Source organism: Macrosteles quadrilineatus, unplaced genomic scaffold (assembly GCF_028750875.1).
Source record: "Macrosteles quadrilineatus isolate MER2022 unplaced genomic scaffold, UCM_ALF_1.0 Scaffold_8__2_contigs__length_117827958, whole genome shotgun sequence".
NCBI classification, from domain to species: Eukaryota; Metazoa; Arthropoda; class Insecta; order Hemiptera; family Cicadellidae; genus Macrosteles; species Macrosteles quadrilineatus.
In genome coordinates, this window is record NW_026542601.1 from 89343150 (window position 1) to 89369392 (window position 26243).

General features: G+C 35.7%; 1 protein-coding gene across 2 annotated transcripts in view; it reads left to right on the forward strand.

Annotated features, from left to right (window-relative positions):
* The first annotated feature begins 3318 nt into the window (after positions 1-3318).
* LOC128999763 (alanine--tRNA ligase, cytoplasmic) overlaps positions 3319-26243 on the forward strand; it is a 28657-nt gene continuing 5732 nt past the window's right edge. Inside the window, exons 1-15 of one of the 2 annotated variants that reach the window (XM_054426428.1) lie at positions 3319-3337; positions 6785-6937; positions 9837-10025; positions 10933-11078; positions 11761-11952; positions 14978-15122; positions 15755-15900; positions 16109-16235; positions 16353-16485; positions 17583-17707; positions 18064-18217; positions 21789-21955; positions 23322-23576; positions 25171-25424; positions 25972-26080. In XM_054426428.1, coding sequence (XP_054282403.1) covers positions 6791-6937; positions 9837-10025; positions 10933-11078; positions 11761-11952; positions 14978-15122; positions 15755-15900; positions 16109-16235; positions 16353-16485; positions 17583-17707; positions 18064-18217; positions 21789-21955; positions 23322-23576; positions 25171-25424; positions 25972-26080 — 2289 coding nt within the window. In that variant the 5' untranslated portion in view covers positions 3319-3337; positions 6785-6790. Of the gene's footprint in view, positions 3338-4986; positions 5138-6784; positions 6938-9836; positions 10026-10932; positions 11079-11760; positions 11953-14977; positions 15123-15754; positions 15901-16108; positions 16236-16352; positions 16486-17582; positions 17708-18063; positions 18218-21788; positions 21956-23321; positions 23577-25170; positions 25425-25971; positions 26081-26243 lie in introns of those variants that run through there. The other variant, XM_054426427.1, reaches the window with a different exon arrangement.

The window sequence follows — 26243 nt, forward strand, 5'->3', positions numbered from 1 at the left end:
TATTGTTAGTTCTGTACGGTTTATGTTAGAGGTCGTGTTTTGTTTACAATTTGTTTCCCGTTAATACAGTCATTTAAAACCTCGTTTAACCAAATAATATGATCTAATCATAAACAATAAATTGTCCCCTAGTTATTTAACCAAACAGTAAAGCACAAATCAAGAAATTAACCCTAAAATAATAGAAACTAAATTTCGTCTAGTGTCGCGCCCAGTGTGGCGTACATGAACTAGACATAAAAAACGAGCTTCAAAATTTACAATGGGATGAGAAGTCTACTTGTGTTGGTTAGTCTATGTTAATACCTAAGTAAAAATTATTTAATATTTACTAACTATATAGTTTCGGCTCTACATGACTTTGAAAATGGCCTGAGAGCCGAACCTATAGTCAGTAATTATCTTAATAAACAATTTTTACTTAGGTACTACGTTTATTAATGTTTAATCTTCCTTTATAAATAGTAGCCCTATTATTCTGTTTTTCATATATATATATATATGAAATATGTATATATTACAGTTTCATGTAAGGAGTTTAAATTTATATCAAATGCAGGTTTAATGTTATTGTATAAGAGTTGTGTTCTAAAACTAACAATAGACCAACAATATTACTGTTTAGTTTTCCATAAGAAAATTGCCATCCCATTCACTGACAATACTCCATATTACATCCCAATAATATAATACATCCTATACTCAATATTTAGTCAATGATATAATCTATCTGGCTATGATATATTGTTTATGTTCTATTGTAAAATAATGAGCCAAATCAGGCACAAGCTTATTGTAATGCAGAGGTTTTCCTCCAGGCAATATCACAACTATGAAAAACAGTCTATTCAAACATGAAAATTTAACTATCCACAAACCTTTTGAACGTAAATGTCATCATAATTTAACTGCAGTGCAAAGAAGTTCAAAGAAAGGTAATTATGTAAAACTTAACTAAGAACTTTAATTTTCATTAAAAAATTGAAGATTTATGACCAATCTTATGGTTTTATTAATCTACAGTGCATATGATTCATTCATAATGAACTATTAGGTACGTTATACAAACACTGATTCACTAACAATCACGATTACTAGAAAAATACCGGTATGGATCATAAACATCAACAAATGACGTTTTTGGCCCGAAAATAAACATTATTTAACATTGGTTAAATGGAACTGCTAAAACATATGTTCAATGCTATTAGTATAGGATTCGGGCCAACAACGTCATTTTCAATAACATATTGAAGGAATGGATCAACTCTACATCAAACTAATTAACTACTTACTATCTAGTAACTGTGTATGAGGAACAGAACGGTGACTAACCATAAGCCGCACATCTATCAATCGCATACTTTTGAATGAAATGTTTTGCTGTGAAACTTCCCCAAAAATATTAGTTTATCGAATAAGCCAAGGCCACACTAAAAGAACAAAACATGCTTGATTAAGCCATAGACAAAAAAACCCACTCCTACGAACGGGCAGGAACATCAATTAGAGGACTGTATTTAATTACATTTACAACATTGAAGATACACCAGCTGTTCAATTTGTTTTTTATTTAGTTTGTTTGTTTGCTTTTCCTTGAGTTAACCTTTTGATTTTAGGTACTAAGTTGCATCAAGAGTAGAGTATTTTTCCTTGTGACTTGGACATTGATCAAATTGATTTACATAAAGAATAAGTGTAAAGAATATCAACCAGCAGTGTGCATTGGACTAGGCAGGGAAGAATCGCTAAATGCTCTCCGCGTTCTCTCCTCGTGGTGAGGCACGGGCAGAACAACAAAGCTATAAGTTTTTATTCTGTCCCACATCTTAATGCAAATATACAACAGATTTGCAATAAATTCACAACTAGTAAGATTGTGGTTTAGGCACGTTTATAATCCATGGTGAATGTAAATCTGTTTTTTCAGTGGATGTAGAAACCCTCATTATTCTCTTAACTTGCCCCATTGCGAAGCAAGGAGAGGACAATTAGTCAATCCTAAATACAATAGTTATGTAGGAAATCTAAAAAAATAAAAATATTTACCATTTATACATTATAACTCGAACCCAAACCAAAACCTTTAATCTTCGGGTGTATATTCATCATGTTACAACAGGACCAGACTGCAGATCTATTGGTGTAGTCAGTGACACCAACAAAAGTAATTTAGAAAAATCAGGAGGAAGATTTAACAGCCGTCTTAACTTAAATAATAGTATAGGAAATTTAAAGGCAAAACCATCTTCCATCCACGATAAAGCTGAATCTGCACAAGACGCATTCTTATTTGCTGAAAATTCTGGAAAAGGTAAAGTTTATTAAAGTCATTAGTTAGTATAAAAATATATATTATTGTAGACCCGAACACACTGAACTAGGAAAGCGGGAGCGACTTGGATTTAGTTATAGGAAGTTCTCGTGCAGGACTGTACAACAATGGTGGGATATGAGAGAGCAAACACCAACACGAATCGTTCGGGCATTCTATTCGGGCGGGATCGCGTCTTCTTCATCAGATGACATGGCGAGCGACAAACGATGAGAAGATAAGCACAACTGAGTAACTGACCACAACACTGTCGCCTAACCAACTCAGTTCGGGCGTTTTATCTATGGTTCGGTTTAGCCGTGAAACATCCCGCGCTGTCTGCGCGCTACCTATACAATCCCGCGCCGAACAGTTCACGCGACTAAATTTCTAGGAACTAAAAAATTCGCGTCGCACCCAACTTCCCGCGTTCGGTGTGCAGAGCTGCACAGGCCTTATTGGGAATCATTAAATTTCCCATATAGGGTATATATTTAGTGAATTTCCGATGTTTGTTTAGATGTCTCCAGAGGTAAAAAAAGTTCAAACCCATATTATATCCGTTCAAAATCACATTTAATGTAAAAAAAAACACAATTATTTAACGTTCGTTTATTGAATTTGGTCTTTAATTGCTTATAAACATGTATTTATAAAAAAAATTGCGCTGAAACATTTTTCATATAAATAATATGTTTGGCATCAAAATATGAGATGTATTTGTCAATATTTTCTTTATTTTTAGGCTTTTTATTAAGCCATTTGATTTGTTATGAAAAGAGAACATTAAACAATACACCAGAGTGTGCGTATCCAGCAGTAATGCTATTATCCATATTGGTGTACTGTATTGGTATACTCTAGTACCATAAATCTAAAAATAATTAGGCAGTCGATGGTAGCAATTAATTGGTTTATTATTAAATTCCAGATCAAGAGAGGGATAACAGGGGTCTTAAAGGGATAACATCTACCAGTAAACCTAAGAACAATTTTATTGGCCCAAGAACAAACTCTAGCAGAGTAGGTAAATATAATTGGTCGATTTGTTAATTGGTTTGGTTTAAGCAAATAAATATGATAAGAAATATGATTAAAAAGTTATAGTTACTTGAATAGTTATTTTTATAATATGTAATAATGATTTCAAATAAAATATGCATGTATTAAAACGTAATTAAACAAGTAAACTGCTATACTACTGAGATACAATTGTCAGAAAACTTTTTTTACCAAAAAGGTCTAATTTAACATCATTGTGGATGTAGCCTCCGGATTGTCAAATAATATTAAAAAGGTTTAAATACCTGCTATTAAGCAATCCATTTAATTGCAGTTGCAACTAGTTTCGACTCCTATGTGGAGTCATCATCAGGCGGTACAAGGACTTCTTCTTTCTTCATATGAAGAGCGTCATATTTAACAAGTAAAAATAAATAAACATTTACACACGACACAAAACACGTTACGGACACGAAACATTTACTGATCAGTTACGACAACAGACGACGCTAACCCGACGGAGTTTAAGTCCAGACTGCATAAACTCCGTCGGGTTAGCGTCGTCTGTTGTCGTAACTGATCAGTAAATGTTTCGTGTCCGTAACGTGTTTTGTGTCGTGTGTAAATGTTTATTTATTTTTACTTGTTAAATATGACGCTCTTCATATGAAGAAAGAAGAAGTCCTTGTACCGCCTGATGATGACTCCACATAGGAGTCGAAACTAGTTGCAACTGCAATTAAATGGATTGCTTAATAGCAAGTATTTAAACCTTTTTAATTTAACATCAGTAATCATTGTCAGATTTTTTTCTTAACTAGCCATTCATTCTAGTCGCCCCCGCCAATAAAATTACGCCATCGATATTCTTGTGGCCCATGCCTTCCGATATAGATTTTGTATTAGACAAGCTGCTATAACCGTGCTTTGCAACGTGAAGAAAATGTACCATAGACTTCTATAAGTGTTACTGATTGTTTGTATGTTCAAAAGCTCAGCAACTCTATGACTTAATTTGAAAAGATGAGATAAGAATTGAAAACAGTGATTTAAAAGTTTAAACCTTTCTAAACCCTACACGTTTAATGTCCATAGACCCAAAAGAATATAACAACTTACCTTCGTGTAGCAATAACATAAATGACTATTGAACTAATTTTAGAACTCTCTTTTACCGTGTTTAGTGTATATTTACGAACATGTATAAAAAAGGAGTTACAAATAAAAGCCACTTAAAGTGTTATTTATCAATATTTCAAATAATATAATTTATTGTAAATTATTAATGTGGTTTTTTATATTTTTCCGTTTTTATGTATTTTGGTTATTGTTTACGTACCACACGTCACATATAACGTTCTAAAAACGCTTTAAACGTATTTTTTAAATGTATTTGAAACTATTATAAAAATAGGAGTTTACTATGTTTGATAAAATTGTTTACAAACAAGTTTAAACTCTGAACAGGATGTAACGGGAAATTCATACTATTGTATAAAATACTTCCGGGCGGAGAATCAGTATACTCTTTGCTTTTCAAATTCAAATTCAATGCCATTAGAGAAACTCCATGCTGAAAATGCATACACGTGTCGTCCAGCTGTTCCATTTGTTTTTATTTCTCCAATTTCTCAATGTTGTCTGCTTAAATTTTTAGGTTATAAAGTTAACCTATTCCAATCCAAGCAACGTCAAATTGCATTGCGAAAGGTTTTGTTACTGACTTTTGGAATTCGCTGATGTAAAGTAATCTGATCTGTTGACAGTCAGCTAATTCTATCAGTGTTTCAAATCAATTCACGTCCTTTCTGAAAGAATAAGGTAAGTATTTGCAGCACCACCTCTAGTCCATAGTGTGAAGTCCATATGGCAATTTGATATAAGGTATAAATATCGTGATTTTAATCAGTTCTGTTGATCTGATAACTTAAATTAACATTAATTCAATCATGATTAAATGCTTTCATTAGGTCTAAGTTTTAATAATTATAGGCTAACCAAATCCGATCAATTCTTCAGCTGAAGTTGTAGAAGTCTCCATGCTATAAAATATATATTTAGTTGCCTAAATATTTTGGTACAATTCAGTTTGGAATAAATGTTAACGTCATGAATTGGAATCAACTCAAACCAGCCTTACATTATTTTCTTCTGTTGTCATTTATATTTTTTCAACAGGTAGGCTAGTTAATAATCTCCAACTAAGTATTACAGCTAAAAAATATAAAATTAGCTTTTGTTTAGTGCCTTATTCAATCTAATTAATTTTAGTGATGACTTAACATAATATTTTAGCCAAGAGAGGCTTGTGTTAACTCTCACATAGGTACACTTCCATATCTGTTGGCACAAACAACGAGTAATCTCATATTAAAATTGTGTTTACCCTGTAAATATAGGTATAAATAAACATCTAGTCTACAATGGTCCTTTTTGAGCAAGGGCCGTTTTTGCGCATAGCTCCATAGTTGCAACGAAGCTACTCACTGCTTACTGGCATCATTTGTGAACAGAATGTCACCATTTTCAGGCTCTGTAGCTGACATTAAGCTTTGTTGTGTGTTAAACAAAATTTAAAATTATTGATTCTTCCGCCGCATGCAAGATAAGGTCAATGATACGTTTTTGACAATAAGAAACACATCTGATGCCAACGTACATCACCAGATGACTGAAGGTTAACTTATGGCCCTAGGTCTAACTCCCTTAGGTTAGGCCTACCCCATTTCTGCTCTTTACCCTCTATCAGTCCATTAGGACCAGTCGTCCCGTGGTGAATGTATGAAGCCCTTGTTTTGTGCCGTAAAAAAATTTCACTAATCTCATCTCACATGTGGCGGGAGATTCAATAATTTGAATCAGCTAGAGTGCTGAAAATGGTACGGTAGCCTACCGTTCTGTTTGCAAAAGATGCCATTAAATAGCGAGGAGTCTCCTGGCGGCGTACAAGCCAAATAAGAAGTTATACGCAGAAACGCCTCTTACTTAAAAAACTACCCTCGTATCAAATTAGGTCAGGATTAAATCAGCCCAATTTGACTTAGGCCTATAGAAGCCAGATTGTGGGCGGTTTTGCTTATTAAAAATAACTTAGTTGTTATACACAAGTATTGGTATGAACCTATTTTCATACACTAATTTATTGGTTATCCTCAGTTTATATAATATGGGCTAACTTTGATGTCAAAATCTACCGGAATGTGTTTTCCATATTAATAACATTTTTTATGATTTCACTGTTATTAAATAGATTTTATTATATTGCAAATTATACCACACATCTTGTGTAATGTATTGCAAACTGTCATTGGGGGGTTTTGACACTTAATATTGGCATTTAGGCATAAACAACTTTAGTAATAGTAACTGGTACTGATCTCCCCAATTTATTTACCTAATTTGCAATACCAACACTTATCAACTGAATAAATACTCTCTAGCTCCATTGTCATTTAATTTTGGTTTCAGATAAAGATGAATACGTCAATGACCGCAAAAGAAATTAGAAATGGCTATATCAACTTCTTCAAGGATAAGAAAGACCATATTTACTGGCATTCATCGTCTGTAATACCTTTGGATGACCCAACAATTCTCTTTACTAACGCTGGCATGAATCAGGTAAAATAGCAAATTATTTGAGCAATGAAGATGTGGATTATGTTCAATTGTTTTTTCCATGCTGCCTGTTAAAACGCGATACTGATTCTTCTAAAAGGGGTATACTTTTTAAATAATCTCAAGAAAACATAGTACAAAAAGAACTTCAATTTTAATCAGACATAACTATTCAAGACCAACTCTAACAATCAAATCAAAAGGAAAACACTAACTGCAAAATGTAAACAAATAAAACATCTGATGAATTAAATTAATACATAAATAATCATCTAGAGACAGTCAATGTAAACAAATAAAACATCTGATGAATTAAATTAATACATAAATAATCATCTAGAGACAGTCATTTTCAACATACTCCCACCTTTTGAGTCTTAAGTTTCCATTGTTTAAAGACTCAAAACACATATTATTGTAATAAAAGTTCAGTCTTTTTGGTAACTTAATTTGCTTTCCTCGTTTTCTAAATTTAACTTTATTTACAACTTTTCCATTTGAACTTTCTTTATCTTGCACTTCTTCTACTTCTTTTTCGTTTGAACTTTCTGAGTTCAAAATTGCTACACTTGATGATATAGACTTTTTAAATTCATATCCAAAAGCGTCTTCATCACATATCTTATTAATTTCAGATTCCATCCTGACAGTTACAGGATCCTCTATATTAGGAATGTCTACACTACACTTGTCAGAAATAGGTGTTAACAAAGATGTTATAGTCATTACACTTGATCTACATGTCACTCCTTTTACTTTTACTTTCCCCATTAACACCCAACCAAGTAAGGTTTCCATTGCAACTAAATCATTTGTCAAAACATGACGTTTCCCTGTAAACAACTTTCCACCAATATCAGATCCAATCAAAACTTCAATTGGCCCTTCTACAGTGTCAGAAACATTGATACCAAAAGACTGCAGTTCATTAATCCAAGGACCCGCTTTGATTGTTGAAACATCATTACATATCACATCTTGATCCAAAACTTCAAAGTTGCAATAGTAATTGTTACCCAAATCACTTAACCTTACTTTATGTCGATTGTGTTTTACAGCATTTGTTACTGATCCACCAAACAATGCATGATTAAGGGTTTCCTTTCCAAATGATACATACCCCATTTCTTCTGCAGTTTTCTTCAAAATGTAGGACCTTTGAGAACCAGAGTCAAAAATGACACGTGCTGCTCGTTCTTTATTACCTCCTCTAATATTCACACGTGCAGTTTGTAAAAATACTTCAGTGTATGCATTATTAGCTAAATTACTTTCACAAGGTACTAAAGTGTTATCATTAACATTATTTACATCAGATTTATCTTGAGACTTGTTACACATTACTGTTGCATGTCGGCCATTGCAAAGAGAGCAGTTTAATCGAACATGACACTTCTTACTGATATGGCCATACTTTGTGCAACGATAACAACATCTCTTACTTGACAATAGGTTTACCTTTTCTAAATGTGTCAGATTACTATGGCTCTTACAGTTTTCCGTCAAATGTTTTGCACCACAAAAAACACATTTCATAGGGGTTTTATTGACCTTTTGGTTGACAAGACCGGTTGTAGTGGGAATTGATTCTGTTTTGTTACTTAAGAATGGTTTGGATGACTTACCCAATTGTCTCTTCGAGTCCCCAAAACCTGAGGTAGCAAGTGAAATTCTTTCCTCATTTGTTACTTCAATTCGCAGAAACTTCAAAAGCGCATCGAGTCTATTCTTCAAATCAGCTTCTGGATCAAAGTCGGAATGACGTTGCCACGCCCTTAAAAGATCCTCTGGCAAACACGACTCAACTAATGGGTAAAGAATAGCCGCACATTTATCAGTAGTTACTCCTAATGTGTCAAGAGCTCTGATTTGACATTCTAATTTGTCAAATAAAGTCGAAATCGCTACCTTTTGGCTCAAGTTATTGAGTAGCAGCTTTAAAAGTTCTCTAACATAGACTTCTATCAAAAGATCATCCCTACCAAAACGACTTTTTAAACTCTGAATAGCATCTCTATAATTCTCTGATGTAGCAGGATAGCTATCTACAATTTGTCTCGCTTTAGAATTTGGAACAGTGGCCTGAACTAAATAGTGGAACTTATCAACATCATCAATAGAGGGATCTTCATCTATCCTCTTAAAAATTCCCCAAAAAGGAAGCCATTCTTTAAGATTCCCACTAAATTGTACTAGTTCAATCTTGGGAAGTCTAAGCTTAGTCTTTAAATTTGAACTTCCACTCTTAGCTGAATTACTACTGACAAAATCATAATCTCTAGACTCACTCAACTTACTTTGCACCAAAACATTTACTTGATTGTAGGTTTCCAAATAACTATACGCTTTAGACACTTCTTCTTCAAGAATTGCTTCACTTTCCTCAAATTGAAATAAATGGTCAGATATCTTTGTGTCTAAATTCTTTAACTCTTCATAAATGATACTTACAGTTTGAAACCTACCTTTCAATTCATCTAAGTGAACCGTTTCCTGTGTGAGTTCATCCTTTAAATGGTTCACTAGTCTTGAAAAGTTTGCCCTAACAACAGTTCTATGTTTCTTGTTCTTATTAAATTCCCTAACATCAGTTTCACTCATCATCTTACTGTCCTGTCACGGTCGCCAAATGTTAAAACGCGATACTGATTCTTCTAAAAGGGGTATACTTTTAAATAATCTCAAGAAAACATAGTACAAAAAGAACTTCAATTTTAATCAGACATAACTATTCAAGACCAACTCTAACAATCAAATCAAAAGGAAAACACTAACTGCAAAATGTAAACAAATAAAACATCTGATGAATTAAATTAATACATAAATAATCATCTAGAGACAGTCATTTTCAACACTGCCTTTTAACTTCATGAAACCCCTTACTTTTCTGTATCCTTTGCAGTACAAACCAATCTTTCTGGGTACTGTGGATCCATCGACTGACATGGCCAAGTTGGTTCGAGCCGTCAACACTCAGAAGTGTATCCGAGCTGGAGGAAAACACAATGACCTGGATGATGTGGGCAAGGATGTTTATCATCACACGTTTTTTGAGATGATGGGCAACTGGTCTTTTGGAGACTACTTCAAGGTAAATAAGCTTTACTATACTATTGGTCACGAGAGTCTGCAGTTGGCGGAGCAAGACTGGACTAGCGCGACGTTGCAACATTGCCCGTTTACTAATTTTGATCAATAATTAAAAACATACTAAACAGTATTTTCAAATCAGCTGGAATTATTAGATTTGACAACAACGTGTGACGTGTGGTCCTCCTTGGCTCCTTCAAAGTCACATGGTAAATAAGCTCCCCCCTCAACTGCAGACTCTCGTGGACCGTACTGTAAGCCCAAGCATTTCTCTAGTACCATACACCAACTTTCCAGAACAACTGTCAACTTTTGTCATTAAACTAAATTACTTAATTTGAACGTATGACCCATGGATGAAACATACTCCCTTGGTAGATTTGTCATCCTTATGGATCAGCTGAAGACAATTTTATTGTTAGTTCCGTCCGTCCAATTTGTAACTTTTTATATCAGTTATTTAACTTAAAGCCTCGTTTTACCAAACAAAACAACCTGGTCACAAACAATAACTCGCCCCCTAGTTATATAATCAAACAGTAAAGCACAAATCATTATATTAACTCAATATATAATTGATTATAATTAACTCAATGTATAATTGATTATAATTAACTCAATATAAGGATCAACATTTTGTCAACACTAGCGCCCAGTGTCACCAACATGAACTAGACAAAAAAACCAGCTTCAAATTTTACAATGGGATGAGAATTATGCTTTTGTTGGTTAGTCCATCTATGGTATTACTAAGACTGTCCTTAAAAATACAATAATTTTGTTTTGTTTTTCCTATTAAACTTATAAGAAAAATTATACACCAATATATATTTCACTTTTTTAGTTTAAACTAAAAGTTAAACTAAATTTAAAAGGTTTAAAAAAGTGTAAACGTTTCTATTTTGCAGAAAGAAATTTGTGCTTGGGCTTGGGAGCTGCTGACAGAGGTTTTTAAACTGCCAGGTGATCGTCTCTATGTAACTTACTTTGGTGGAAGCAAAGCTGCGGGCCTCGAGCCTGATGATGAATGCAAGCAAATCTGGCTTAATTTGGGGTAAGTCATGTTAAACATTTGCTCGGTGGCAATGGGTGTGGCTCAAGATAATATATAACACATTTTATTATAGGCCTACCCTAAAATCAAAAATTTAATTGTTTTCCAATTAATTGAGAGAGGATGCTGTATTTGAATTTTACTATATTAATATACTTCTTGATATTGGACATGATTTTAATAAACTGAGCAAATCAAGGTGTGTGCATCTAACGTGCAGAATCTATAGATTCCGTATTGAACCTTTTAACCCTCCAGTACTATCGTTACCAATAATTAAGATGGGGATTTACATGGTGTGTTTTACAAATATGAATAAAGAATGAGTGTAGAATGGAGTAAGAATGTATCCAGTGCTCTGGTCCCATAATGGATGTTACCTCAGGGATAAGCAATTTCTGTAAATTATTTTGGGGTACTGGAGTCTGCTAAATTTATTCAATCAACTTAGGAGCTTGTGTTATGTGTTATCAGAGCATTAAAAAACATGTTTGTAATACTACAGTAGTACGGTATATTGGTTTTATAGTTAATTAATTGTAGTTTTCTAACTGTTTTGTGACCTGACATTAGTCTCCATGTGCAAAAAACGGTATAAAACTGATAAGGGTATAGAAAGGTCAAGTGGTTCAATTAAGTAATTAAAAAACATCCTATTTGATGAATCAATATTGTTTCCCAGTATTCCCCCAAGCCACGTGATTCCTGGGAGCATGAAGGACAACTTCTGGGAGATGGGCGAGACAGGTCCCTGTGGCCCGTGCTCTGAGCTCCACTATGACAGGATTGGAGGCAGAGATGTTCCAGAACTTGTCAACCAAGATGACCCGGATGTTCTGGAGATCTGGAACCTCGTGTTCATTCAGTTCAATAGGTATGATTGGTTAAAATTATGATGTATAATGAAGTAAATTCCTTTAAGCAATTTAACTCCCAACATGTGTAAAATAGAAAAGAGTAGGTTATTTAACCGTTGGTAGTATAAAACGTCCATTACCTGAATGTGTAATTTTTTTCTTCTTTCAAGGAATTTATACATAGGGAAGTAATTTACGTTTATAGACCTACTAGTGGCCGTGCTTTGCTATGGAAACTTTCAAATTGGTTGAAATTTTTAATAAATTAGTGTTTAAGTGCCAACAACCTTCAGTCTACAACTCAACTACGACATGTTTTGCTCCAAACGATGTCATATTAAAGCAGCTATTATAGTGTCTCACCCGGTCCATAAAGTGTGTATGTTCAGGGTGTTTGCCCATGACCAGACTGCATAAAAGTTCAGGTAGTTGCTGCAAAGGTAGTAGCGGCACTTAACACGTTCGCTACCACAATTATATGGAATTTACGTTCGCATAGACCAGCGACGCAATTGTGCGTCGACTAGTTTCTCACAATAGACCACCGACGCATATTTGCGTCAGCTGGTCACATTGAAATAGACTGACGACGCACAGTTGCGTCGGTGTTCAATGTTAATAATCAGCGTATTTCTTAGCAACGGTCTTTTTGAAAGCCCTGATTTTATCGTATCGGTCTAGAGGGATATCTGCCGCAAATGTGCGTCGCTTGGTCTGTGGATATGACGATTGGTTACGTCACACAACAGTTGGCAACATTGTTGTTTACATTGTGTATTCCGCGACATCACAGAACAGGTGTAAACGTTATATCTTTGCAGTTTTGGCTAGTGTTTAGTGGAGTTTCTTTATTTGTTTGTGTAAAAGCTTGAAACAACCAAATTTACAACGACGCTTACGTGCGTCGCCTGGTCTATTGAAACGAAAATGTAATCTTTTTAACTGGATTTCATTAAATAGACTAACCGACGCATATATGCGGCGTTTTAAAATTTGCTCAAAACGATAAATAATTACAATATTTATTGCTTACTAATTCACTTAAGGTTAATATGAAGTCAATTAGTCCATTTAAACGATATTTCTCTTTTGGTCTGTCGGTAATGTTATTCCTATATCACTTGGTCTGTAAGCAACGTCATGATCATTCCTTTTGGTCTGTAGGAGTGACCCGACCGACGCAAATGTGCGTCGCTCGAACGTGTTAAACACCATTGCAGCACCTGCCCTGTGTTTCTTCTTTCCATTTTAAGGTCTCGCAGTACATACATTTGAACGTAATGGTACCTATCGCCACCAAGCGATTTCCTTCATAGTCTATTTTCGTATTATATGTCATTACTGATTGATTTTTCACCATCTATTGAATCTTTGGCGAATGTCTTTCAGGATGAGTTTGGTCATACTTTTTGCTTGCGTTCTTCACCTGCTCTTAGCGAATTTCCCTATAGGGAAGTAGCTGTTACCGTAGGTCTCATGGTAAGACCTGGGCCCGGGACCGATTTACTTTTCCATTTTGATGTCCACAGAGGCCAAAAACACTATTCGTTCAAATTTTATGTAGATGGATTAATGTATCTGCAATACTAAACTGCTTTCAGAGTAAACTAATGATTTCCCCTGAACAAAGCTTGGTCCCCAGATACTAAGGTTAATATGGGAAACCCCAGAGCCACTGGGGTGGAGCCCTTTTAACGGATCTGCACTAAACTTCACACAAACCATCCTTGAATAATGCTTAATAATGCCTGAAAGTTTCATTACAATCTGTCAAGCGGTTTCGGAGTCCTTAACATTAATATATATATACTAGCTGACCCGGCGAACTTCGTATCGCCTAAGTTATAGGTTTCCCCTAAGACAGACCGATGGAAAGAAAGTACCGTTACGTTTAATTTTCAAGATGATCTCGTTCGCATCGCTCAATCACGTCCTGGTTGAAGTTCGTTCGCTACGCTCACTCACCTTTGGGTTGGAGCTCGTTCGCTACGCTCACTCACCTTCAGGCTGGAGCTCGTTCGCTGCGCTCACTTGCCTTCAGGTAAGCTCGTTCGCTGCGCTCACTTGCCTTCAGGTAAGCTCGTTCGCATCGCTCAATCACGTCCTGGTTGAAGTTCGTTCGCTGCGCTCACTCACCTTTGGGTTGGAGCTCGTTCGCTACGCTCACTCACCTTTAGGTTGGAGCTCGTTCGCTGCGCTCACTTGCCTTCAGGTTAGCTTAATGCTATTGAACATCATAGAACAGAACCAACTTGTTTAATTGAAACAGCTGTTAAGATTCATTAATTCCATTTCTCATAAGGTTAACATGGGAAACTCCAGAGCCACTGGGGCGGAGCCCTTTTAAGAATTTCCAACGGGAAATAGTTTACGTCCGATTCGCGTACCGACAGAATTTGCACACCAAATTTCATAACGATCGGTGAAGTCGTTCCAGAGGAGTTTGCAGACAAACGCTGTGACACGAGAATTTTATATATTAGATATATATATACAAACTTCCTCTTTTATAAATAAAGATTTCAGCTGTTTCAATGTAACAATTAGAGTGCTTTAAAAGTATCTCAGTACAAGGCATTGAGCAAATACACAATTTTGCTATTTTAGGGATTGTTTTGTTGTTTGGGTTTTTTATTTTTGTATAGCCTTCAACAATAAAATTCAAGCTATAAAATCAAGTCTAAGTCATCCTTAACAAATGCCTATACCAAGTTGTTTTTCTAAGCATATAACAAAAATTTAGTATTTGTTTTCAATTAAATCTGATCCACTTTTTAACTCTCTGAGCTTTCCTTGGTCCTAGATAAGATAATCATTGGCTCTATACTGTACCATACTTAAACAATGAGATACTAGCAACAATAACTTTGCAACAATCTTATTTCAAAACCGAGTAAAATCTTGAGTTTTTAAACAAAATATTTCTTAAGCCAACATCTGAAATTTGTAATAATATTTAGAAAGGTAGCACTTGAACGTCATTGCGGCACTGATATGCGATCACAGCTGGTTTTTATTCATATATTTTTGCCAAATTTTCAGAGAGAATGATGGGAGTTTGCGTCTTCTACCAAAGAAGCACATTGATTGTGGATTGGGATTGGAAAGACTGGTCTCTGTAATACAGGACAAAAGATCCAACTATGACACGGATATATTTGTACCCATCTTTGATGCTATCCAAAAGGTAAATTGGATTGAAAACTGTTGACAAAGTACTAACTTGGCTGAGAGAAAACCCCTGATTCCAAGCCTTAACATAATTAATAATTAGGCTGATTTTGGGCTTTAGGGTGCATCAATTCTTGAATTATTGTACTTTTTCTGTGAATTAAATTGAAAGATTACTGGTAAATCATGTAACCTCAATACATACATGTTTTAACATCAATCCACTAATATTATTTGTTGTTATTGTTGTACTTCATGCTGCTTGGTAAAGTTTAGTAGGTACTTACTATATTCCATTCACAAAATTTAGGCTATTTGAGGGGAAGTTTCCTCACCACTTTTTTGCTCATTAATATGTAGCAGCGACGTTTTGGCAAACCTCAGCTGTTGAGCTATTATTTTAATGGTGGGATGATTGAGTGGAGAGGATGGATTTCATCATTTCATCCGATAAAACCGGCTAAACTTTTTGAATGGAGTTTAATACAGATATAATTATGTGGAGTTTTAAAAGGTACCTTTTATTTTTGTGCCAACTTCCAGTTGTTCAGGCTGTTGTTTGTTGGGGCAAGAGTCCGATCCCGATGTCTTCAAACAAATTTGACAGATGTGATGTTTTATTTTTTAATAAACTGATTTATGTGACAGGCTACACAAGCTCGTCCGTACACTGGCAAGGTGGGAGCAGAAGATAAAGACGGTGTAGACATGGCGTACAGAGTATTAGCCGATCATGCCAGGACATTGACCATTGCACTAGCCGATGGCGGACGGCCTGACGCCACTGGCCGAGGGTAATGTTTATTTTTTACTTTAAAACAATAATGAAGTATCTTTTAATTTCTAAAACTTAACAATCTACAAAAAACTCTTCAAACAATCCTTCTAACAATAATATGGTTCTTAGCTAATTTCTTTATAATCTGAGACATACAACTCTCATTGTCATTTTTTTTCAATAATTTAGGCTAAAAAGACATTCAGGTTAAATGATTGTTAAAGGTATGTACTGAGACGCATTTTGAGAAGAGCTGTTCGCTACGGCACTGAGAAGTTGAATGCTAAGCCAGGAATGTTTGCTTCACTGGTACACACCGTGGTGGATATACTCGGGGACACATTTCCTGAGGTAACACTGACTTAATTTCTAGTAACTTTATTTTATATTTTACAAAAGTACGGTAAACCATAATTTCAATATCTACTCATTTTAAATAATTTTGTAACGTGTTGAAATTTATTTCAGATCCAAAAAGATCCACAGACTATAGTTGACATCATTAACGAGGAGGAAGAACAGTTTTTGAAAACTCTGAATCGAGGGAGAAATCTTCTCTACAACACTATTAGTAAACTGACAGGCACGAAAGTGATACCTGGTGAGTTAAACCTACGTTTGGGGATCTATCGGTCCATAGGAAAGTCTGGACGTAAAGGTCTAGCGTAAGAGACACAACTAGTTGACCTGTTTACTTTTTCTGCTTGTTATATATAACAGTAAACCCTCATTGAAATAATAGGGGATCCATATAATTTCTAGAGTATCTCAGTAACCCTAGAAATGACAAAATGCTAGATAAATGTTAACAGAAGAAAAATGAGCTTGTGTTCAATGCAAAACAAAACAACAAACTAAACTTCATTTACATTTTAACCTATTCAACATATGACTATAAATTTAAATACTAAGACAAAATAGTCCTTTAGAAATAAACAAAATCCAGTCCTTCAGCAAAGGTTAATTTAAATAGATATTGAGGTTTTTAACACATTGCCCGCTTAAGACGTCCTCAACCCTATTAAGAAATAGCGGAGGACGTCCTAAGACGTCCTTGTGTAAGGTTAAGCAAATGGTGTTACAGTTGTCCCCGTTTTCAAACTAGGGAATTGAAACTCTGTCAGCCCTTGGGGGACATACTGTAGTATTACGTCATTACCGCAGCTTGCAGATCTGCCGCTCCAGTTGGTGGCGCTCGCGGCTGAATTTTTGAATGAATTGGCGGAACAAAAGCAGCCAGTATGAGTCTAGTGTTTGACGGAGAACGTTACTACTTGCTGGTCTGTAAATACAATAGAAATCTGTTTTTGCCGCCACTCCTTAGTTCGGGCGCGCTCCGATTTTTTGTGGATTTTTAAGTTCGCGCTTGCCTTTATGTTAGTTTGCGCTTGTGTTTAGTCGTGTTTGGACTTTTTTATGTATTACGTTCCAAGCAGTGCTGCTATCTGTGGGTGTTTAGCGAACTACGTCGACTCTCGTTGTAAAGCAGGACATCCCCGCACGTTCTTTGCTATTTGTCAGACCGAAATTGGAAAGCCAATCACACGCGGCAATCGGGTTTGTTCGACGCTGAGAGCTGCGCCCATGGCTGCGCCGCGCTGGGGATTCGCCCGCCCTTTGACGTGCCGCAGCGAATGTGTTAAAACCAATAACCAGTTAGGCATAAGACAAAACACTCTAATTGCCTATTCATTTCAGGTGATGTCGCATGGAGACTATATGACACATATGGGTTTCCTGTCGATCTTACCCAACTGATGGCAGAAGAAAGAGGAATGGCCATTGATATGCATGGGTATGAAGAAGCCAAGAAAAAAGCCCAGGTATGCTAGTGTTTTTTTATAACAAAATTTGTTTTTAATTTTGTTTATTATTACACAGTTTTTATGTGGTTGTATATGCAATTGTAAAAATAATTTGATCAGCTAGGCTTTTTATGTCCCACCATCACATCCTAGGACGCTAGGTCCTAGCCAGTACTGTTTTACACATTACTTCAGGCTAGTCCTAGAGGGTCGTGGCATTAACATATACATAAAATCCATTGGTGAATAAGCATTTTTATTTTAACCAGGGCCCTCGGGCTCCGAAGTCCCGAGCTGTACCACTAGACCAGCTTGCTCCCCAACTAGGATTAACTAGGTTAGGTGATATAACAATGATAATAATTTGTTTTCAGATTTTAAGTCAAGGCAAGTCTGCTGGTGCTGAAGACACTTTGAGTTTGGATGTTCACTCAATCACTGAACTGCAGAACAAGAAAATCCCTCCGACAGATGATTCCTTCAAGTACAAGTACAAGGCTTCCAGTAACGACAAGAACGCAGATTATGGTAAATAGTTGCATTTACTATATTTGTTTTTTTAAGTAAATGAGATAATTGTTTGGTTGAACTATGTACAGTAGCCTCTCTTAGTTACATAACAAACAACAAAATAAATTATAAATACTGTACCCCTGCAGCAAACCTGCAGACTAAGCGAATTTCCATTTGCCTGATTTGATTTTCAATGAAATCTATTTAAATAACATTAGGTATAATAATTGCCTAGGTTTGCTGCTACAGGGAGGGTAATAAAGTGTGTTTTTTAGTATAACATTAATAGCTTAGTATAAAAGAAATAGATTCTCCAAGTTTGATAAAACTATATACATAAACAAGCAAACTACAACAGTTTACTTATTCTCATTAAGAACAACATGGGAATTTTAAATTTACAATTTTTTGCATTTTATCCACAACGAATATCCATTCAAAAACATTTTAATGTACTAAATTATTTGTTTTTTAAGCTCTATAGAATTGTCTAAAGAGAAATTGAAATTTTTTTTTTAAGTTGAAAAATGAGAAAAACCTATTTTCACCCTATAAAACCCCGTTCCCATGGTCCGATCATGCTGGTTCACAAACTTGTTAGAATAAACGTAGGTTTACACACGTTTGTACCAAATTTAATCAAAATCAGATGAAATTTTATTTTAGCTTGAGTTATCGTGCTAACGGACACACCCACACATATTATATATATACTAGCTGTACCCCGGGGCTTTGCCCCGTTTAACTTCTTAATTTTCAAGATGAGCTTGTGCGCATGGCTCAATCACGTCCTGGTTGAAGTTCGGTCGCTACGCTCACTCACCTTTAGGTTGGAGCTCGTTCGCTGCGGTCACTTGCCTTCAGGTTAGCTCGTTCGCTACGCTAACTCGCCTCCGGGTTGAAGTTCGTTCGCTACGCTCACTCACCTTTTGGTTGCAAATTAGCTGTTGTCATAAATAAAAAAAAAATAATAGTGCTGCACCCTGTTGGTAATCCTTGTAAATTTAATGCTATTGAACATCATAGAACAGAACCAACTTGTTTAATTGAAACAGCTGTTAAGATTCATTAATTCCTTTTAAATATGACAAATCATAAGGTTAACATGGGAAACTCCAGAGCCACTGGGGCGGAGCCCGAATGCCTGATCAGAATAAAAACTACTTAGTTTTCTTATTTAATGCCCAAAGAATCGGTGTACCGAATTTCAGCCTCCTAGGTAATTGGAAGTGGGAGAATTAGTGATGAGTGAGTGAGTGTGTCAGTGAGTCAGTGAGGGCTTTGCCTTTTATAAGTATAGATAGACTAGCTGTACCCGCGGGCTTCGCCCCGTTTAACTTCATAAGTATTCGCATGGCTCATTCACGTCCTGGTTGAAGTTCGTTCGCTACGCTCACTCACCTTTAGGTTGGAGCTCGTTCGCTGCGCTCACTTGCATTCCGGTTAGCTCGTTCGCTACGCTAACTCGCCTCCTGGTTGAAGTTCGTTCGCTACGCTCACTCACCTTTTGGTTGGAAATTAGCTGTTGTCATATATTTAAAAAAAAATTAATAGTGCTGCACCCTGTTGGTAATCCTTTTAACTTTTATGCTATTGAACATCATAGAACAGAACCAACTTGTTTAATTGAAACAGCTGTTAACATTCATTAATTCCTTTTAAATATGAAAAATCATAAGATTAACATGGGGAACTACAGAGCCACTGGGGCGGAGCCCGAAAGGGTTTTTGAGATAAGAATATGCTTTAATGTTAATCGGGAATGTGAGCTATTATCATGCAAAATTTCAGCCCAATCCGTCCAGTAGTTTATGCGTGATTGAGCAACACACACACAAACACACACACAAACATACACACAAACATACACACAAACTCACAAACTTTCAGATTTATAATATTAGTAAGATAAGATAAGATATGTATATCGGGCGTACAAAAAGTCTGGACATCTTTTTAACTAAATGTGTTAGTAAATTCAAACTTTGCACAACTACATATATGTATAAAAACTACTTTTTGAAAGCATTTCCATTTTTTACCTCCAAGGGTACATCCCATACGGGGAGGCCCATGAGGAGTACCTAAGTACAAAATCTCTAATGTAAGCATAGTTTGATATGCACATCATTTTTAAGGGCCGGTTAAGTGGAGTTCAATGCCGAAAACTGTCTCAAAAGGTTTACCCGCTGCAAAATGGCGGCCATTTAAGGTTTATATTGAGATATTGGAGTTCAAACAAGTAAGGAAGCCCCATTATACATTTTATTAATGAACACAGAGCAATGAAACTATAGGATTACAACCTCACTGTGTTACTGACATTTTAACTGGATTTTTGCGCTTTGGTGGGACGTCCTGTGGAGGAAGTCTTAAAAAAAACTTGAATGTAAGCATAGAATGTACCTGATTTTGAAGGTCTTTCATAGAGGAACACACTGCCTCGAACCGGACTGAAAAAGGGCCATTTGTTTGGAAATTATAGCCTCTCAAAGTTTATTAGCTTTATGTTGCAGGACTAGAGGCAAAATTTAATTCAAAAGTTAATGGCCACACTTTTTCAATGGGTGGACCTTTTGAGACGCAGTTTTCGGCATTGAGCTCCACTTAACCAGCCCTTTAAAATGATGTGCATATCAACCTATGCTTACTTTAAAGATTTTGTACTTACTACTCATGGGCCATCCCCCCGTTGAGGTAAATAAAGGGTAATGCTTGCAAAAAGTAGTTTTTATACATTTATTTATGTAGGTGTGCAAAGTTTTAATTTTGTAACCAATTTGGTTAAAAAGATATTAAGAAGTGTCCAGACTTTTTGAACACCCGGTATATATATATATATATATATATATATATATATATATATATGAATTTGAATGGATGGTATTTATGGCCTCTGGGGACATTAAAACGAAAAAGTAAATTGGTCCCGGGTCCAGGTCTTACCATGAGACCTACGGTAATAGCTTATTCCCTATGGGAAATTCGCTAAAATATATTTTATGCAGATCAGAAATACAGCTTTGCTTTCTTTTTCTAACATAGTTTCTAGATACATGTCTAAGAACTTCCCATACACTACTTCTTGTAGCCTAACCCTCCATAACAAGTCCTATAACCTCATACAACACAGTTCTACAAATTTGTGGAAAAGAATTGTTTAACAGCTCTGAAATTGTGAAAAAACTATTTTTACAAACTTTTCACCAAATTCAAGAAACAGTTCATTAGCTCCTCTGAACAAAGTTGGTCTTCCGCTGCTCTTTTTGTCATTGTTATTCGTGTTTGTCCATTACTAAACAAACCACTCCTTCACCTGTTACATTTGGTCCTTCCACCACACAGCAAAATATCCTTTATCCTTTTACTGTAAAAAATAAAACATTTGCTTAAACATTTGGTGACATTTTCTATTGTGGAACACATTTTGAGACGCTGAAATAGATGTAAATAAGCTACGGCTCAACCTTCACTTTATAACAGCTGGGATGCTCCCTGATTTGCCAAAACATGGCCTTGCTATCCCCAATACTTTTCCCGCACAGTTCCAGCCTACCGTAACCAACCAGGTGTTGATTTATTTCAGTGTTTGAAGGCTGCACTGCCAAAGTGATTGCACTGAGGCACAACAAACAGTTTGTGCAGACTGTCACAAATGAGGAATGCGGTGTTTTGCTGGACAAAACTAACTTTTACGCAGAACAAGGAGGTCAGATATTTGATGAAGGTTACATGGTCAAGGATAAAGATCAGGTAATTGTTTGATTTGTGATTTATGTTAATTGTTGATTTTTTAAACTGTTATGTTTCTATAACGTAAAAAAACACTTTTTCAAGAATGAAATTCAGAAGTGCTATTTTTATTTTGGATACCAAATGTACGAACTTCTAATTGATCTCAGATTAATGAATTATGCATTTAATATGGGGTTGATTATTCAGTAAATTTTAAATTATTGTGATTGGATCTAAAGAAAACTCTCTCTTCCTTAGTTGAAAATGCAGTCAGTGGCATTGACATATTCTAATGTGTTGTGTAACTTATATAAATAGTGAAAAGTTTTGTGCGTCTTGTGCCAGTTTGTACTCTTTCCCATTCAGGTAAGCCTGCTAACCTCACCAAAATCCTAAAACCCTGGCCCTTGTGCTCTATATTACATCCTTAAGTTTAAACTTATCTATCATTGATTAAAATTATTGGATAAAATGTTTTAGTTGGAGCTAAGGTTAAATATTTTTTTTCCTTCTTGGTGTCGACACCAGTGGCATTATTACAGTAGAGACAAAGTACAGTATACTCAAATAACACTTTAAGGGTAAGCAGTCCAAACCCTTTAAAGTTTTGTGGATGTGTCGGGAAGTTAACCTGTCCCTCCCACACCCAAGTCCAAGACGCTAACCACTTGGCTAGCAACACGCTTTTAAGTGGTTAATCAAAATCCTTCATATGAGAGACACTCACATGTTGACTTGGTCATAATCAAAACATTGATTGTGATTCTTTCTGGTGTTGAAGAGTTTTGAAAATAAATTAAATCTTAGATTGATTTATAATAATAAGTAAATACGGTAGAACTCCAATTATCCGAATCAAATGGGACTGTACAGCATACGGGTAGTCTAAAATTTGGGTAATTGTATTTCTACCAAAATTTGGGTATTTTTCAGAAAGTAGGCTGAGTCATGTCAAGGTTATATTATTGCTTTTGCAGAACGAGTCTGCGTAGATTATGCGATAGAAAAAATCACATTTTTATTGCGATTGTAGAGGATTATGATTAACTATGAACTAGGACAATGATCATATTTAAACAAGCATGGAAGATATGTAAAAAAAATATATAGAAACTCTTCTTTTTCATTTATTTATTTTCATAGAACTTACACAAAAACAAACAACAATAACAAAGAATTTAACAGGTGGCAACTGTAAATTAAAAGCAAAAGCAGCACCGTCCGGCTTGGCGGGTGACGTCATACGCGCGACTGAGGCAACCTCTTTTTTCAGTAGCCTTGGGACAAGACTAGATTCAATGCTTTTTGGCAACAGCTTACAAAAATACGACACAAAAGGTTTAATCCATTTCCACTTGTTTCAATGTGATTGTTTTCATCACAGGCGGTAGAGTTTACTGTTAAGAACGTCCAAGTGAAGGGAGGCTACGTGCTACACACTGGCAGTCTGGAAGGCACTCTGCGTGTTGGCGACACTGTCTCTCTACACGTAGACACTGCACGGCGACGGTTGGTGATGAACAACCACTCTGGCACTCACATCCTCAACCACATTCTGCGCAGCGTACTGGGCCCTGAGAGTGACCAGAAGGGCTCGCTTGTGGCTCCTGATAGACTCAGATTTGACTTCACAAACAAGGTGAAATAATTATGATTGTCTCAGGCTAGTATTTAAAAAAAATACATTACCTGCCACCGATTCAACTATTTTACTATTATTAACTAGCCGCTATACCGGTGCCTTGCAACGGGGTCAAGATGCAGAAGAGACAGTTTTGGTCCCTTGAAAATAATGGCAAGCAGCTTGAGAACGCTAAAGAGAACAATTATTATGTTCCCTAGATCTGCTGTATGTAGATAGACGTTTATAAACTTACTATTTTATTAATTTACTGGCTACATAAACATAACTGTAAAAAATCCATCCATTCCATGTATCACAGCTTTTTGTTTCTGCTTGGTACAAATTATCTGTTGTCATCAATTTACAATTAATAGAGCTTTACACAGTTGTACACCTATTAACTTTTTAACTAGGTGAAACCAGTCGAAATCGATAGTTACTTTCAAGGCTTACGCTAATTCATATAACTGCGATAAATAGGGTGAAATCATCAAATATTTAACATTTACCAATTCCGTTTCTTTAGACACCTTTTACCGAGTTTCTATGCCCAGCCGTTCTCTCAAATTATTAGAGACAAAGAAAAACAGTTTCAAATTAATATATAGATGCTATTGAACATCACAGAATCAAATTGTTTAGTTGAAACTTGAAACAGCTGTTAAGATTCTTTCATAAGGTTTAAAATGGGGAACCTCGAGAGCTACTGGGGCGGAGCGGAGCCGTTTGGACGGATCACAAAATTGATGGTGTATAAACGTATTTCATGAAATTCTACTTGTATGTACAAGTTTCGTGACCATTGGTCCAGCGGTGTCTGAGATTATCACTGCCAAATATAGAAACATACAAACAATTAACAAACCAACATCCTCTTATATATATATATATATATATATATAGATAATTAATTTATTGTAATGACAATTTTTACACTATGAAGAAAGTAATGGCAAGACATTTTGATGACAGCCAGTGTTGTATCATTTCTTGACCATGTGTTTTGTTGAACTCAAAAACCAGGTTACAGGGTTTTTTTGTGGAAACTCGCTCAGCATGAACTTTTGCAAGCTATAGGCAACTTATTATTATTATAGCGAGGTGTTATTTAATAATAACATTTTAAAAGTATCAGTTGTACTTTAGAGTTGAGTAATTCAGTAGTCGGGTAAGCGACCAGTAAAGGTTAATTTTCAATCGGAATACCAAGTCATCTCTGTAGTCGTGAAGAGTCAACCTAATTAAGATACTGATAGTAGGGTAGCGGTGTTGCCGGCAGATGACGAGTCATGACTAATTAGCCGGTTACACAACGTGTCTATTATGAGTGTTATAATTTGGCCGAATCTTCAAAACCACAGGGAAGAAGAGGATCTTTTTAAGCAACGTAGTTTTAGTTTGAAACCGCCGCTTAACTGAAAAACAGGATCACTTGACGACAGTGCAATAATTATTTCTAGCCATTTTTATAAATATGATCGGCTTAAAATGTCTTCAATTTTGCTTATTTGCTTAAAGTTCTACTTTGCACATAATTTTTTTTTCTATCTTTAAATGCAAATGTTTTACTGTAGTAAAACACGTTTCTTAAATGTTTTTCACTTCCCAGGGTGCGATGACTGAGGACCAGTTGAAACGCACAGAGTTGGACATGCAACAGTTTATAGCCAAGAATGACCCGATTTTTGCTCAACACACAAGTTTGGCGGATGCTCGGAAGATTGTGGGTTTGCGGGCAATGTTTGACGAGACCTACCCGGACCCTGTACGAGTGGTCAGTGTTGGGGTGCCTGTAGAGGAGTTAGTCAAAGACCCGACATCACCCAAATCACTACAAACCTCCGTCGAGTTTTGTGGAGGAACGTAAGTCAACTATGTGGTTGGAGTTAAATTTATCTCTTATTAAAATGTGTCGTGTATATGACAAATAAGCTCAATTTACCGCTTTCAAGTAAAATTTTGAGGATCGGTGAATAGCAAGACAACTAGATCGCCGAACATAAAATCATGTCTGGAGCCGGCTTAAATCTAAGCTTCAGATTGTATAATTTCAATTTGTTCTAGTTATTTACACATACTGTATATGTGTACACTTTTAAAAGTGTTAAAGAAGTAATAAAAAAGTTTTAACACTTGGAAGTTTAAGATTGTTCACAGTCGACTCCTTCAGTATAAGTCTGTTGTTAACTACTTTTTCACACATGGTATTTTAAATATTCACTTTAGTGTCAACTTCTGTTTGTCTAGGCTTCTCTTACTTTAAATAAGGATGAGATCGTAAGTTATTCGATTGAGATGGAGTCTACTGTTTACACAAACGAGCTTCGTCATGACATTTCTTATTATTAGTTTTAAAACGAGTCACTTCAACAAGCTAAAACTAATCGAGAACGTATATTAATTTTTTCAGTCACCTTCACCGTTCAGGACACATAGGAGACTTTGTGGTAGCAAGTGAGGAGGCTATAGCTAAAGGCATCAGGAGAATAGTCGCTCTCACTGGACCAGAGGCTACTAAGGTGAGTGATTACAAGTTTGCTGCAGATTTGTTGATAAAAACACCTGTTATATATTATTATATCTGTTGGTCTGGGCTCATTAATTAATTTTATTTATATTTTAAATGTATTACAGCTGATGTAATGTTTACAATTCTAAGATTGAGGAATGAATAAAAACAAG